The 16,939-nt window shown below is 36.0% G+C and overlaps 1 protein-coding gene across 1 annotated transcript in view; it reads right to left on the bottom strand.

The window, feature by feature from the left end:
- LOC107733123 (Usher syndrome 2A (autosomal recessive, mild)) overlaps nucleotides 1-16,939 on the bottom strand; it is a 209,374-nt gene that overhangs the window by 30,127 nt on the left and 162,308 nt on the right. Inside the window, 6 exon segments of the mRNA XM_016544622.1 lie at nucleotides 1,060-1,217; nucleotides 2,620-2,716; nucleotides 3,752-3,838; nucleotides 4,287-4,310; nucleotides 4,471-4,554; nucleotides 14,390-14,588. Of these exon segments, the coding sequence (XP_016400108.1) occupies nucleotides 1,060-1,217; nucleotides 2,620-2,716; nucleotides 3,752-3,838; nucleotides 4,287-4,310; nucleotides 4,471-4,554; nucleotides 14,390-14,588 (649 nt within the window).

Here is a 16,939-nt window from a genome sequence, read left to right as displayed (position 1 = left end):
AGTGTAGAGGCCCTTGTTTTGAGTGCCTTCATCACATCTGCGGCTAGTTTCTCATATTGTGCTGGTGTGATCTTGGTCCACTTTTCTTCCAGGCTCTTCCATAGTGTATGGGTTTCTTAGCCATAACTTTGTTGCCAAAGATTTTCAGTTGGTTTCAGATCAAGACTCTAGGCTGGCCATTTCATTATTTCAATGTTTTCAGCTTCAAGGAACTGCTTTACCCGTTTTGCAGTGTGACAGGGGGCATTGTCTTGCATGAAAATTGCAGGCTGATTGGGAGATGTTTGCAGGGAAGGAACTGCATGTTGCTGAAGGAGATTCTGATAAACATTTGCATTCACCCTGCCATGTAGCTCTATAAGAGGCCCAACTCCTGCTGCACAAAACATCCCTCAAACCATGATACTTCCTCATCCACCTTTCACTGATTTCTTTACGCACTTGGGGTTCAGTCTTTCCCCATAAGTGTACATATTGTTTCCTGTAAAAGCTCTATGTGTGGTGACTTATCCATTCAGTCTCCACTTGATCTCAGCTTTTTGGGCTTTTAGAAGATTAATCCAGAGTACAACCAAGAAAGCTGGAATGCCACTAAATAAATATACAGTTAACAAATAAATAAACCTATGTGTGCTGTCGTGCACCAACATGCACGTGATCAGCATTGGTACATACCATCAAATACCTGAAATTCACCTCAACTCCACAGCAACAGCGGAGAAGGAGAGAATGAATGGGACACGATTGGACAGTGATGGGAGAACACACGCAGGTGAAGGGCAAGCACATCTCAAACAACTCTCCCCTAAATCACACTAGAGGTAGGAAAAGCTGTCACTTAGGTTTGAATGTTAATTGATTGGTGGGACCAATCTATGTCCGGCCCGCACTGATGCATGTACACTACGACCATGTTGGGCTCCTGGTAAATTACACATAACGCCACTCGTAAATCCCTGCCCGCGTGCCGTCACTTTCGCAGGCCCGAGCAGGGATAAATCAGCCTTGCTTTAGTGCTAAATAGAGAGGCTGCATAGTGCATTAGGTTGTAAACATTACCTGGGGGTGACCAGGCAACAAAGATGGAGCGAGGGCCACGGAGGCTGACATTATACGGAGGAGGAATCCTTTCCGGAGAGGAGACGGGGGTCTGAATGACGTATCTATCACTGAGACTGCTCCCGCCGCTGGTGTTGGCCTCCAACTCGTACACATATCTGTGAAGCAAAGATGGATAGGACATAAATAAGTCAACTGCGAAACTAAATTATGTTATTAGCTTAAAAGTCTCCTGTCACAGAAGTTAAATTTGCCTCTGTTTCAGCGATTCTCCATTTCAGGTGGGAGACAACGCTGAGTTTAATTATTCATTGTCCGCGAGAGAGGTGGGTGCATTGATTCTGCCATTAAGCCGTGTCTTTCACAGCAAGCACAGTTTTGTTTGAGGATGTGCGTCTTTCATTGGAGTCCTCAGAATTGAGGCATGAATGCCGGTGTAACAAACCAAGTGTTATTTAAAATCATGAATGCAAGCTAAAAATAATCACTCACACAGCTAGTTCAGAATGATGTCATATAGAGCAATTTTTGACAAATTTACAGCAGTTACAGCAGACCTTACAAAAAAAAAAAAAAAGATTTATTAAAAAATACAGAATACACTGTAATTTAGCCAAGTTGAAATCTTAGCAGCAAAATAGTTGAAATAGCAGCAAAAATTATTTCATTATACAAAAAAAAAATCACAATATTTCATTATATAAAAAAAACAAACAAACAAAAAAAAAACCCAACTTGGTTACTTGTTTTTGAATCTGTTCATTTATGGTTTCATGAACCATCACATTTACCGTTGTCCAGTGAAATTTTGTGGGCAAATTTTGTGTGAGGGCGAAATATTTCCCCACACAGAATTAGCTACGGGTTCAAGTTACATGGAATCGCTGCCAGGGTTACTATCATTAACAAAAACTAAAACCATTAAAATAAAACATAATTTGAAATAAAATAAACATTTCCTGAAATAAAACCTATTTTATTAGAGCTACTTGCCAAAGCAACATTTGTCATTTTCATTTAAAGCTTAAGTACTAAAATAACTAAATCTAAATAAAACTTAATAAAAACGATACAGAAATATTGAAAAAATCTAATAAAACCATATATATATATATATATATATATATATATAATTTATTGAATATATATAATATACAGTATAGAGAGAAAGAGAGAGATTGAGAGAGACATTTTACTTTTTTCAATTATGTAATAATATTAATAAATGTATGAAAAAAGGGGGAAAAAATCCTATTTCTCTCATTATCTCATCTCATGATCTCATTACAACAGCAACAGCAGAAAAGTTGTGTTGCTGTCCTATCCTGAGTAACAAGGGGAACGCGATCAATGCTACTTTCCAAGCCAACACTGCTGCTCATTAGCTTGCCTCCCTGCTCACTCCTCTTAAAAACTTTTAATGATTTGGTATCAGAGCAGCTCTGTTACTGAAGAGTTCTGTTATTGTAGAGTCCCAGGATTCTTTAAGACACACATAGGATTAGATGTCATCGATAATCAAGTGCTAATGGCTTGTTAAAGATGGCTGATAGATAGAACCTGGTGTTGGGCTGAAGGCCAGTGTCTATGTAGCTCATCTTTCCTCCGTCACCGGTGAAGACGACCACTCTGTCACGCAGCAAACATTAAAATGAAAACAGAAAATATATAAATAAAATATAATTAAAAATATGAACAAAATCTATAATAGCATATTAATGATAAAAAACCTCACTGCACTGACAAACAAAAAGCTGCTTGGTTTGAAATTGATTTCTGTGTGAGCGGTGTTTTATACATCATTGACGATAGACAATGGACAAACATTTTCTGCATGTAAAATTTCATCTAAATTTAACGAATGTGACCAAAAAATAGTTAGTAATTTAACATTAAAATGAAAACAGAAAATATATAAATAAAATATAATTAAAAATATGAACAAAATCTATAATAGCATATTAATGATAAAAAACCTCACTGCACTGACAAATAAAAAGCTGCTTGGTTTGAAATTGATTTCTGTGTGAGCGGTGTTTTATACATCATTGACGATAGACAAACATTTTCTGCATGTAAAATTTCACCTAAATTTAACGAATGTGACCAAAAAATAGTTAGTAACTGTAAAGACAGATGGTTATTATCACAAAATAAACTGGCAGTATTTTAAACAAAATGAATTTAAAAGACACCTTTTCAGAGGGTTTCACTAGAATAAATAAAATCACTGACTAAAATATAAACAAACAAACCTATCTAAAAATAGTCAACTAGTCAGCTACTGACCCTCATGAAATGTACAGTTCTGTTTCTGATATAAATGGGGAAAAGAAAAGGCTCAGATGACTAAGCCTTCTTATAATTCTGCTTTTACATTATACTTGATTCATTGGAAAAGTCCCTGCTGGATCAATATGGTGTGATACTATTTAACAGATGACATTGTTAATGCAATGCTGATCAGCCCCTCCACTGTGATCTGTGACAGGCGTGACAGATGCTCTGAACAGACATGCATATGAAAAGAAAGGGAAGTGTGTGTGTGTGTGTACGCGCATGTATTAACGCCTGATGTGGGTTATAAAAACACTCTGCGGAAGGCTCTTTTAAGACATACATGACTTCACAAGATAGATTTGCCTTTTAAACAGAGATGGGTGTCAGTGCAAAGGTGTGCATTAGCAATCAGGCAGGCCATTGGGTTTGAGAGGTTGGCTCCAGTGAAGCTCCACTGCTGAGGAGTTCACCTGTATATGCCTGGGCACTGTCCACACATCTAGAGAGAGAGAGAGAGAGAGAGAGAGAGAGAGAGAGAGAGAGAAAGAGAGAGGGAGAGAGAGAAAAAAAGAGGACAGGAAGAGGCAAGTGTTGATAGAAGGCCAGAATGATTTTTCATCATTTGATACATAAAGAACAGGAATAAATAAAGCTCTGAAACAGCTGTTGAGAAGGCTTATTGTGAAAAGATTGCAATATATATATATATATATATATATACACACATATAGTATAATAACAGTGATTATGCATTGAGAAATCAAAAGATGTATATTATATATATATATATATATATATATATATATATATATATATACACACATATAGTATAATAACAGTGATTATGCATTGAGAAATCAAAAGAACTCAATTTTTTAAGATTCTGAAATGTTTTACTGTGAGATGATATGAGATGAGTGAGTGTGTGTATGTGCCTGTGCATTAACCTGCTGGTGCATCTTCCAGCGTGCCACAAGATAGATTTGCCTTTTAAACAGAGATGGGTGTCAGTGCAAAGGTGTGCATTAGCAATGTATGTGGGTCATGTTGAACATTAAAGGCTTTTAATTTGCCATAAACTCCATAGCCAGCCATTAATACCTCCACATTAACTATTGTTCCAGTGCGTGTGGCCCATAGATGGCTGACTTGCTCCGCAACCAGCTGCAGTGCATGCAACAACAATGAAGCTGTAGTGGGTGTGAGGCTCCAGACCTGCAAAAACAGTCATAAAGGCAATAAACAGTATTGCCTTTAAACTCCACACAGAACAATCACCTCCTCAATTACAGTACATATCCATAGGTGCTAATGAATTTATTATTAAACATATAATACTATAATTTCAAAGTATTATTATTATTTACTTTATTTAACCAGGAAAATCCCACTGAGATATTGCAATCTCTTCTTATAGAGAGACCTGGTCAATACATTAAATAATATTAAATATGAATATAATGGAATATATTTAATATTTATATTTTTTCACACACACACACACACACACACACACACACACACAGGTTTGTTTTTGTGAAAAGTGGGGATTATACTTGATTCATTGGAAAAGTCCCTGCTGGATCAATATGGTGTGATACTATTTAACAGATGACATTGTTAATGCAATGCTGATCAGCCCCTCCACTGTGATCTGTGACAGGCGTGACAGATGCTCTGAACAGACATGCATATGAAAAGAAAGGGAAGTGTGTGTGTGTGTGTACGCGCATGTATTAACGCCTGATGTGGGTTATAAAAACACTCTGCGGAAGGCTCTTTTAAGACATACATGACTTCACAAGATAGATTTGCCTTTTAAACAGAGATGGGTGTCAGTGCAAAGGTGTGCATTAGCAATGTATGTGGGTCATGTTGAACATTAAAGGCTTTTAATTTGCCATAAACTCCATAGCCAGCCATTAATACCTCCACATTAACTATTGTTCCAGTACTATCCCTTTAAAATAGTCACATCAGTTATTATATACCGTGCTCATCATGTGTAATAAAAGCATTAACGAAATTAATCAGAGAACACACACATGAAGAGTCTCGCCAGAGAACAGCTGTGCATACCAACATCAAAAATGTTTTTCCTCATAATTACTTAAGCTGAACATTGTGTATGTTGCATATTTTAAGTCAAATAAACACGATGTGGCGCATCAAAGGAGGTGGCGAGTGGCTAACCTGTTTCCCCAGAGGGAGAAAGGTTAATATTTCACTCAAGACATTAAATAATATTAAATATGAATATAATGGAATATATTTAATATTTATATTTTTTCACACACACACACACACACACACACACACACACACACACACACACACATAAAACTATCAACACTAATTTAGCTTATTTAAATGTATAACCGCTTTTATTAATGTACTTCACATGACAAGAATATTCATTCCAGAATATTCTTGGACTGTTTAATGTAATATTTTAGCCAATGGAGTAATGAACAGCTAAATGTATAAATAACAGAATCAACAAAAGCTTTTTGTTTCATTAAAAAGCAGTGTATACATGCTATTATAATTATAATTTGAAAAAAAAAAAAAAAATTATTATTATTTATAAATAATTTCTAATTAAAATTAGAAATATTGGGTTTATTATAACTGAATGAATGAATGAATAATACAAAAAGTTTGAGTAATTTGGTGTCTAACACAGCACCTGTGACAAAGATGCAGCTTCAGCAGTCAGAACTCTAAATCTGGTTCTAATCCTGAAGCACTTTAAATCTCGCTCTAATCCTGAACTCTGTGCACCCCGTAAAGCCGTGCCTGTGTCCATGGAGCACTGCCTCCACATCTGGAGAAACGCATGCACCCGCGCTCCTGCTTAGTATGCCTGATGGCCTCTCTCATTTAACCCAAACACAGATCAATGTTTTCAGAACGTTGAGCTGTGTTTGGGTTAAGTAAAGAATTCTGTTGAGCATACTAAACACAGGGGCGATGGTGAGGTAAGTGACAGCTAATCAACATTGTCATAAATAATCGATGAGCAGGAGTGCTGGCAGAACACCCCCCAGCCCCCTGCTTAACTGTTTCCCACATCAGCCTATAGCCTCTCCGGATAATGAACCGCTCGTCTGCCACTGTATAACGCTCCTTACAGGGCTAAATTGGAAGAAGAAAGGGAAGGGGAAGAGCACGGGAAAAGGGAATGCCTTTTGGCAGGTCCTGTGGAATTATGGCAAATTAAACGTCATGGCTATCCCCGACTCCATTTGGAGCTACAGTATAAACAAAAGCAGCGGAGGGACAATGAGAGAGAGGTCAGGTGACTGAATGACCTGTCCAAACTGTCCAATCAGAAGACACATGGTTTTGACATTTTGAATCAGTGTAGAAGATATAGATTTGCATGTTGAAAAAGGTTTATACATTCTCTCTCTCTCTCTCTCTCTCTCTATATATATATATATATATATACGTGAGAGAATGCAGTGAACAATCTACGAATCACTGATGGTAAAATAATGAAACAAACAGATTTATCCTGTCTTAAGCAGCTTATGAGATAGCTTATTTAAATGTATAACCGCTTTTATTAATGTACTTCACATGACAAGAATATTCATTCCAGAATATTCTTGGACTGTTTAATGTAATATTTTAGCCAATGGAGTAATGAACAGCTAAATGTATAAATAACAGAATCAACAAAAGCTTTTTGTTTCATTAAAAAGCAGTGTATACATGCTATTATAATTATAATTTGAAAAAAAAAAAAAAAATTATTATTATTTATAAATAATTTCTAATTAAAATTAGAAATATTGGGTTTATTATAACTGAATGAATGAATGAATAATACAAAAAGTTTGAGTAATTTGGTGTCTAACACAGCACCTGTGACAAAGATGCAGCTTCAGCAGTCAGAACTCTAAATCTGGTTCTAATCCTGAAGCACTTTAAATCTCGCTCTAATCCTGAACTCTGTGCACCCCGTAAAGCCGTGCCTGTGTCCATGGAGCACTGCCTCCACATCTGGAGAAACGCATGCCCCCGCGCTCCTGCTTAGTATGCCTGATGGCCTCTCTCATTTAACCCAAACACAGATCAATGTTTTCAGAACGTTGAGCTGTGTTTGGGTTAAGTAAAGAATTCTGTTGAGCATACTAAACACAGGGGACAACCGCTGAATACTGCCTTTAAAGCTTCACTTCACACATCGCCATGCAAAACATGCCCAGGTGTGTATTCTAGAAGGGCTAGGTTATTATAGTGTTAGGGGTAAGTTATTATAACATTAGGTGTTCAGGGGGGCTGAAGGCATTTGCATGGTGTAAATCCAACCTAATTTAGAGATCAATCTACTTGGGAAAATAATAGGAAGATTATTACTAAGACTATAACTAAAGTTATTCAGAGAAATCTTTTGAATGATTAGTCAGAATTAATCTTAGGGAGGTTAGCTTTAGAAATGGTATTAGTAAATGCATTAATATTCCAATTTATTATTACTATTATTATTATTATTATTATAGGTAGGAAAGGTGACATTAAATAATTAGAAATATTTTATTTTTTATTTTTTTACATGAATTTGCACTTAAAGGTTTATTTGCTGTCTAATCACAAGCAGGAATTCATAATTATTAATATGCATGCATATTATTCCAATAAAATAATAAACAATAATAATAATAATAATAATAAATGCATATAGATACAAAAATCCATTAACAACACCACTCTCAGTAAGATTTTGAATTCTCATACAAACTGAAGGGGGCACTCTTAGCCTATTAAAGACATATGCACCTTTAATCAAAATGGCAAATAAATAAATATATAAATAAACAGGAGCTACAATTTTTTTAATTTTTATCTCTAACCCCTCTAAGCACACAGCGGCCCATTTGTAGCACATGGCTAACACAAAGTGAAACAATACCGTAACTGTCATCCAAATTGCTCTGTACAGCACCGAGGAAGTGTGAGGTAATAAACGATATAAAAAGGTATTTTATTGACAAGCTGCCATTTACTGTTTGCATTAGAGAATATGAGAAGATGATAGGTGCAATCCATGAACGTGGCGACCTGATGAGAAAAGGCCTGCGATGCTTACTCACTTTACCTGCCACATTGATAAAACCTCTAAATAATTAAGTGAACCGCTCGTCTGCCACTGTATAACGCTCCTTACAGGGCTAAATTGGAAGAAGAAAGGGAAGGGGAAGAGCACGGGAAAAGGGAATGCCTTTTGGCAGGTCCTGTGGAATTATGGCAAATTAAACGTCATGGCTATCCCCGACTCCATTTGGAGCTACAGTATAAACAAAAGCAGCGGAGGGACAATGAGAGAGAGGTCAGGTGACTGAATGACCTGTCCAAACTGTCCAATCAGAAGACACATGCTTTTGACAGTTCAAATCAGTGTGGAAGATATAGATTTGCATGTTGAAAAAGGTTTATACATTCTCTCTCTCTCTATATATATATACGTGAGAGAATGCAGTGAACAATCTACGAATCACTGATGGTAAAATAATGAAACAAACAGATTTATCCTGTCTTAAGCAGCTTATGAGACTGAACCATTGCAAATATTTACACAACATATTGCACAAACTAACCAATTATTTTGCACACACAGGGTCCCTGTGTGTATTGTTTGATTACAGCTAACCAACAGATTTCACAGATGCTAAGACCGAATATATTTGTGAATAACGAAGCAGTGACAAAACAGCTAAATTTCTACATCAAAAATGTTTTTCCTCATAATTAATTAAGCTGAACATTAAGCAGATTTTTTTCTTTATTATTCAGCACATAAAAAAATGAGTTTAAAATTACAATTTAAATTTACAATTCAAATTTGTCTACAAAACTGATTACAAATACAATACAAAATACTAATATAAAAATTAGATATTTAAATATTATAATTAATAAATAGATTTGAATTATTTATATACTTTAATTACAATGTCCTACTTTAATTATTAATTAAATAATTTAATATTTAACATTAATGTACAAATGTAAAAATATGTCAAATATTTTAATCAAATAATAATAAATTATTATATTACAGTGTTATAATACCCTCAGTAAGATTTTGAATTCTCATACAAACTGAAGGGGGCACTCTTAGCCTATTAAAGACATATGCACCTTTAATCAAAATGGCAAATAAATAAATATATAAATAAACAGGAGCTACAATTTTTTTAATTTTTATCTCTAACCCCTCTAAGCACACAGCGGCCCATTTGTAGCACATGGCTAACACAAAGTGAAACAATACCGTAACTGTCATCCAAATTGCTCTGTACAGCACCGAGGAAGTGTGAGGTAATAAACGATATAAAAAGGTATTTTATTGACAAGCTGCCATTTACTGTTTGCATTAGAGAATATGAGAAGATGATAGGTGCAATCCATGAACGTGGCGACCTGATGAGAAAAGGCCTGCGATGCTTACTCACTTTACCTGCCACATTGATAAAACCTCTAAATAATTAAGTGCCTACTTCCTGTCTACAATTACTTAATGTTTTTTTTCTGTCTGGAGGGGATTATGAAGCGATCTGTGGGCTCCACGTGTCGGCCAAGCTAGGAGACTACCCCTGATGCCTTTTATAGGATCACTTTCCTCCCGCTCACGCATAATTTAGGAGGCAGAGGTTCTTCTCTTCTATCAGGACATGGGCAGACCTCTGTGAACCCTGAAAAAGCAGCTGCACACGGGAGACAGATAAGCCAGGTAAAGGGAACTCAGGATGATGGTGGTGCTTGTTAAAAACTAACCAGTGACTTCATACAATTACATAAGACTGTTGCTTATTGTGACATTATGTCTTTCGGTTTTTAATTGTGTAAATTATGTTATAATGCTTAGAATACTTTTCTAGTATTACACTTTATTAAGATTCACTAAAGATTTGCACTCTAGTGGGAAATATAAATATAAATGCTAATACTACTGTATATTAATACATTATTAATTCTTTTGCAAATGTCCAATTAAACGCATGGCTTGCAACATAATTTATATAATTGAGAGCAATAATTCACATCAGTTAATGAAAAGCTATACATATTTTAGACTCTTTGGGGATTTCATAGTTAATTTAACAGAAGCTAATTTGCAATGACTACACAATATTAAGAGTTTTATCTCACAGGCATGTATAATTCTCTCATATTTGGACAAATAATTTATATTATTTTTAATAAATGTTTTATGCAAATACTTAAAGCACATGTCACGCTGCAATTTCCATCATATTTATAAAAATAAATAAACCAGCTTTTTTCTGCCCTATTTAGGGCATTTGAGGTGTAATCTACAATCTTAATTATGCCATCTAAGTAATCCAAATTATATTAAATCCATGAGTTTAGGACAACATTCCTAACACTTTTTGTTTTTAGTCATTTTGTTTTCCTTATTAAAAACAACAACATTCAAAAAAAAAAGAGCTTTAAACCTTTTTCTCGCTCACTGTATTTTCCCAATGTGTTGAAGCCACAGTTAAAACTACTAATGCTTTAATTATTGATGCCTTTCATTTATTTGGTCTCCATTCATTACAATAACAAAGGGGACAGGAACTGTCTTTGTCACTAGGAGAGCTGTCATATGAAAGGACCGGCTCTCACAGTGCGTGTGAACGTGCGCACAGCTCTTGTAGCTACAAAGGGCAGCATAGAAATGTTTAAACGTGATCACTTTCAATTCCATGCGTCACACATCTTCAGTCAATTTCAGTCTTTTATAGTATGGGCAGATGTAAACTTGCACATATAACAATCGCAATGCAACTTGCTTTGAAATCAAAGTTTTAGTATTAGTTGTTTCATAGGTACCACACAGAAAAAAGCTAAATCTCTAATCCAGTGAGGCTAATGTGGTGTTTAAAGTGGCGGCTTTTGTTGCCACAGCGAAAGCAAGCAGGAAGCTTGAGTGCTTTGGTGTGTGTGTTTAATCATGTCAAGTGAGGGAGGGTAAGAAGTTTGAAGGTTTTAAGGAGCACAGAGGTGTTTCCCAGCAGCAGTCTGCGCTGAAACACAGACGCTCAAGCCGGTCGAGTTGGCGCACACCACAAAACACTGGTAGGATTTACCAGCTCCGCGCAGAGGGACATGAAAGTCTCAACGCGGCTTTAGAGTCTCTCCACAAAGGAAACCCCGAGCAAAGGCATTTGCAGCCCCTGCCAGCGATTGAACAGCATCACCGCCACCTCACATCCCAGCCAGCGGGTCTGCCTATGCCTGCCATCACCCCCAGCCAAGTTTTAAACACGCCACACTGCCAGCCAGCCAAATCTGCCATCAGATCCCCTCCCTCCCCAGGATCCAGGACTGGCTGATTGGTTTGGTGCGTTCCTTCGCTGCCAACTTCAGGGCCTTCAGAGGAACAGAGAGAACTCTGAAAGCCCCTTACCACCACTGCTTGCTGAAATATCTTTGGTCGACAGCGAGTTGCAGAGGAGCTCCAGCCATTTGAAGGTCCCTGCTGATTTCAAGCTTATTTACAAAGATGTGGTGCTTCCCAGCGGGCCCTCTGGAGTGAACAGACAGGCAGCCAGTGGCTGAGCGCTGCTGAAGGCAGGGAGGTCTGAGCTTGTGTTCGGAGAGGAAAAGCAAGAACTACACGGCAGGAGATTCCTCACAAAGAACAGCAGCCGAGAGCAGCCGACATCGCTTGCTTTCAGTAAGACTCCGCCTACGAGGTGTTTAAACTACACAGACTACATAGTCAGAATGCTCTCAAAAACAAAAAACATACAATATATTCACATAAATGAGCCTGATTTTCTCCTGGATGTTTGTGAGCTCAAACACAAGCGAGGATGTCATTCTTTCTAGCGTTATGTGATGTTAGCATTCCCAGAGGAGCGGCTCCCTGCATGCGATTCATTCAGATTAATCTTGACTGGAAAGAGATCAGATGCTCTTCAAAACGATGTGCCCGACTCAGGTTTGATAATCATGTCAGTGATAGTGTCGACAGGCTGGAGAGAGAAACATTCACTTTTTTAATTTGGTCCGTAGAGACAGACATTTACACCACAAATGTGCTATCTGAACAGAAGCCTGTTCAAAATGATGTTTCAAAGGAAACAAAATACATATTCCACTAAGACAAAAAATCAATAAATTAATGAATAAATATATAATAATAATAATAATTATTATTACCACTGCTATTATTATTGCTGCCAACTGATTATCTACTGATTATAATAAATTATTATATTAACAGCAGTTGCACATATCAATATTTGTTGAGAAAAGCCTACAAACATTAAATTATTATAGCAGACATAAAAAAATGCCTGCGTATTTGTGTGAATTATTCTTATCATCGTCATTAGTATCATTAAGAAATAATAATAATAATGACTCCAAATGATTACCTGAATTTTACCTGAATTTACTGAATTTAATTTAATTATATACTAATTATAATAATAAATTGCATTAATGCATGCATCAATATTTGATGAGAAAATCCTCTAAAACCTCTAAACATTACATTATTGTTGCAGACATTACAATTAGTGACTATGTTAAGACATTGTGTACAAAAATGTAAAAAAAAAAAAAGATGGATTATTATATTATTGTATTAATATTATGATCATAATAAAAATAATAATACAAACTTTTAGTACAAAAACAGATAAAACAGATACTGCTTAGAGAAAATGTAAATCTTGCTTGGAATGATGTTTGTGAGCACTTAATCTAAATCCCTCTCTCTGTGTGTGCTGGCTGTTGTGCAGCTGTCCATTGCCATGTGCTGGGCTGTGCCGAGTCGGGCGGCACTGAAAGTAGGAGTGCGCCGTGCGCGTACCCTTGCGGTGGAGACGGATGGCTCAGGGCCAGGAACACTGCTCCTCTCCCAGGCAGATAAAAGAAGCCCCACAAATCAGCGGAGGCCTCAGGAGTGATGGGCAGGCTGGCTGCTCATTGCGGGAATCAGGTGTAAATTCAGTCATTAGATTGCTTCCAGAAACAGCATGCATAAATAAAGGCAGGGCACATGGAGGAGACACGGCGGATCCTCACTCTCTTACTCTCGCTGCTGCTGCCGTCAGGGCCAGCATGGGGCAGCATGTAGGGGGCGGCTGCTCTCCGCTGCTAAACTGATTCATCACTCGCTTTCTGACTTTCCTCTTTATTTCTCTCTATTGCATTCAGTACTTTCGATACCTCATTATGTTAAAGTTCAACATAACACAGAGTGTTGCTGCTTAATAGTCTATAGGTAAAAGATACAAGCTTTTCTTCAATGTTAATCAGTTTTACAGTTCAAAATATACTCCGCCATTACTTAGTTACACAAATTTTAGGGATATTTATTATTTATAATTCACCACATGAAATGTTTAAATTATTTATATTAAGGTCCTAAAACAAATTATTAAAATAAAAAATAAAAAATAAAATTATAAGTACAGATCATAAAAATAATCAATCAAATGTAACTACTGTTTATATATAAAACAAACAAAATAATATTATTTATTATTACACTACAATTCAAAAGTTTTAGGTCTGTAAGATTTTTAAATGTTTTTGAAGGATGCCTCTTATGCTCATAAAGGATGCATTTATTTGATAAGAAATACAGTAAAAACGGAAAAACATTATTACAATTTAAAATACATTTTTTCTATTTTAATATATTTTAAAATGAAATTTATTCCTGTGATGGTAAAACTGAATATCCAGCAGTCATTACTCTGCAGTCTTCAGTGTCACACGATCCTTCCAAAATCCTTCTAATATGCTGATGTGGTGCTCAAGGGACATTTCTTATTATTATGACTGTTAAAAAAACAGTTGCTTAACATCTTTGTGGAAACAATACAATTTTTTCAGAATTCTTTGATAAATAGAAAGTTCAAGAGAACAGCATTTATTTGAAACAATTTTTTGTAACAATGTAAAAGTATAAGTCACCTTAGACCTTTTTTAATGCAAACTTGCTTAATATTTTTTCTTAAAAAAAAAAAAACATACTGACCCCAACTTTTGAAAAGTAGTGTATTTGTAATACCTGTGACATTATAAGCCATCTCCCCTTCTGTATGTGTGTGGATGACTCCAACGGTGCTCTGATTGATGCGGTACTCTCGGATGATACCGTTCGGTTTGGCCGGAACTACCCAGCTGATCCTTAGGGCCCTGGGCCCCAGCACGCTCACCACCGGAGCAGCAATTCCCTCTGGCTCCCCCTGGACAGTCACTGCCACAACCTGCACACACACCAAAAAGAATTACAGAGCAATTTGCCCTAATGGAGGCTTGGATATCCTGCTCTAATAGAATGTCACTAGTGGTTTCAACTCTTGTCTTTAGGAGTGGCAGACTATTAGGAAAGGGCCGCGAGAAGTGGTTAAGGCGTTTTTTTTCCGGCTACGTGGCATCAGTGAAGCTATGATCAGTGCCACGGTAGCGCTCCTGTCCATCACGCAGGATCACATAGTGACTTATCTCACCTATCATAATACAAAAAACACACAGGGTCAAAAAGTAGCTTCAACACATATTCCACTCAGTATAATAGTGAAACCGGTGGACTAACTTTCTTTCAAAATCACAACAGATTGGGTGGCAATGCCGTTTGATTAGCACACAGAGTGAAGTCCTAATGAGCAATCAGCATGTTTCTTTACATATTAAGTGGCACAGAAGTTCCCTAAAATGAAGCTTGTTATTCTCACTTAGTGTTTATGCGCATGTGAATTTCATTCTTCATAAATTATTCTACCAAGCTATGCAGATTACGCTTAATAACAGGCAGGTCTTCAGAGGAGTGATGATAAAACAATCAGCTAGTTCCACTCTGTCATATCATTACAGCCTGAAGAAAAAGCCTGTTTCCAGTTTGTTGGGGGAAATGTGAGTAAATCTTCTGAGAGTCACGACTTCAGGCGTGGATTACCCAAACTGATTCACTCTGTGATTAATCATTTACATAACCAAACCTTCTACTGAATAAACATATGACAATATTACCATGAGAGCAAGAAACCACAAAAAATGATGTACTCTGATTTGATCTGATTTGAAGGGGAAAAGAAATCAAACTATGTAGGATTTATTATTAATTCAAAAAGTTCATAACTATAAAGACATGAAATTTCCAAGATGTTCAGTCATTTACACTACAATGTAAATCAAACATATATTCTTAAAAAAATTAAGGATTGGCTTCACTTTACTATAGAGGGATGTTATATAAGTCAAGTACCACCTTTCTGAGATAATTACCATTGGGCTTGTTTGGAGCTGACAATTGAAGCTGGATGATGTCATCACGCAGACCCACATGGCTCCAGTGAGGAGGAGACACACCCCAAGGTGCATCTTCTTTAGTAGTGACACAAGAGGAGGGACTGAACCCACGGCCAAAGCTGTCCCAGGCTCCAATTCTATACTCATAACTGGTGTAAGGGTCCAGTTCAGAGTCTGAAATGACACACCAGAGAATACACAGTCACAAAAACACACACATTCCTCAGAATTCCCATGAAACCTCTTGACGGCACCACAGGAGTGTCTCTAAAGTGTCTCAGTCTTCACACAAAAACAAGACTAAAGTTTAAAGAGTAACCAGGGACCCTGCATTTACTGTAATGCTCTTTGTTATCAGAAATACAGTGGTTTGTTGTAAACGTGTGTTTGGGGAGTCATGGGTGTAAATCTCAGAGATGGGTTTCATCTGACAGGCGGAGGCACTTATAGGAGTGACAGGATGACAAAACACCCTTCTCAAAGGACAAGAGACAGTCTCACTAAGTTAACCAAGCTAAATTATTATTATTATTACTACAACAAAAAACAACATACAGTATGTAAAATTCAACTTTTAAAATTACATTAAAATAAAATTTAATTTTATATATTACATAAAATTAAGTTCTATGTATTTGCTTGTACATTAAGCAATATCAATTTACTTTTTATTTGATTTTGTTAATAAAAACAATTAATAATAATAATAATGATCAAATTTAACCAAGGAAACTTATCTTATTAAAAAATCAACATGTGTAAAATTCTACTTAATTACATAACTAAAATTTTATATACAAGTAAATAAATAAATATATAAATAAATATATGAGTAAAACTGTTAAACTATTTGCATTTGGTTGTACATACCAAGAAATACCAATTTACTATTTTACTTTTCTTTTGTTAATAAAAAAAACACTAATCCTACTACTACTAATGACTAATTAAAGGGGTTCATTTAAATTTCATTTGAAATAGAACTGGATTCAGCTGGAATGAATCTTAATGGAGGAAGTTAGAACAAAATAAAATTTGCAACCCTTCTGTAATTTTAAATATTTTCAACAAGAAAAAATGTATGGTAATTTTATCAGTAACAGAGTATCTGCAGGATTTTAAAGCTCAAATTTAAGACTTTTTAAGACCTGCACAAATAAAATTAATACCATATGAGTGGCGTAGGGCAATGTCTATGCTAACATATTAAACTGTAAATTGACAGTAAAAAGCATGATTTACAGTTCAGATACAAGTTTTATAAAATGATAAACTTCACATTTCAGCCTTTAAACCATTTTTAAGAAAA

Source organism: Sinocyclocheilus rhinocerous, unplaced genomic scaffold, assembly GCF_001515625.1.
Source record: "Sinocyclocheilus rhinocerous isolate Xijiao unplaced genomic scaffold, SAMN03320098_v1.1 scaffold8, whole genome shotgun sequence".
Taxonomy (NCBI): Eukaryota; Metazoa; Chordata; class Actinopteri; order Cypriniformes; family Cyprinidae; genus Sinocyclocheilus; species Sinocyclocheilus rhinocerous.
This window is presented reverse-complemented; position numbering and strand designations above follow the sequence as displayed.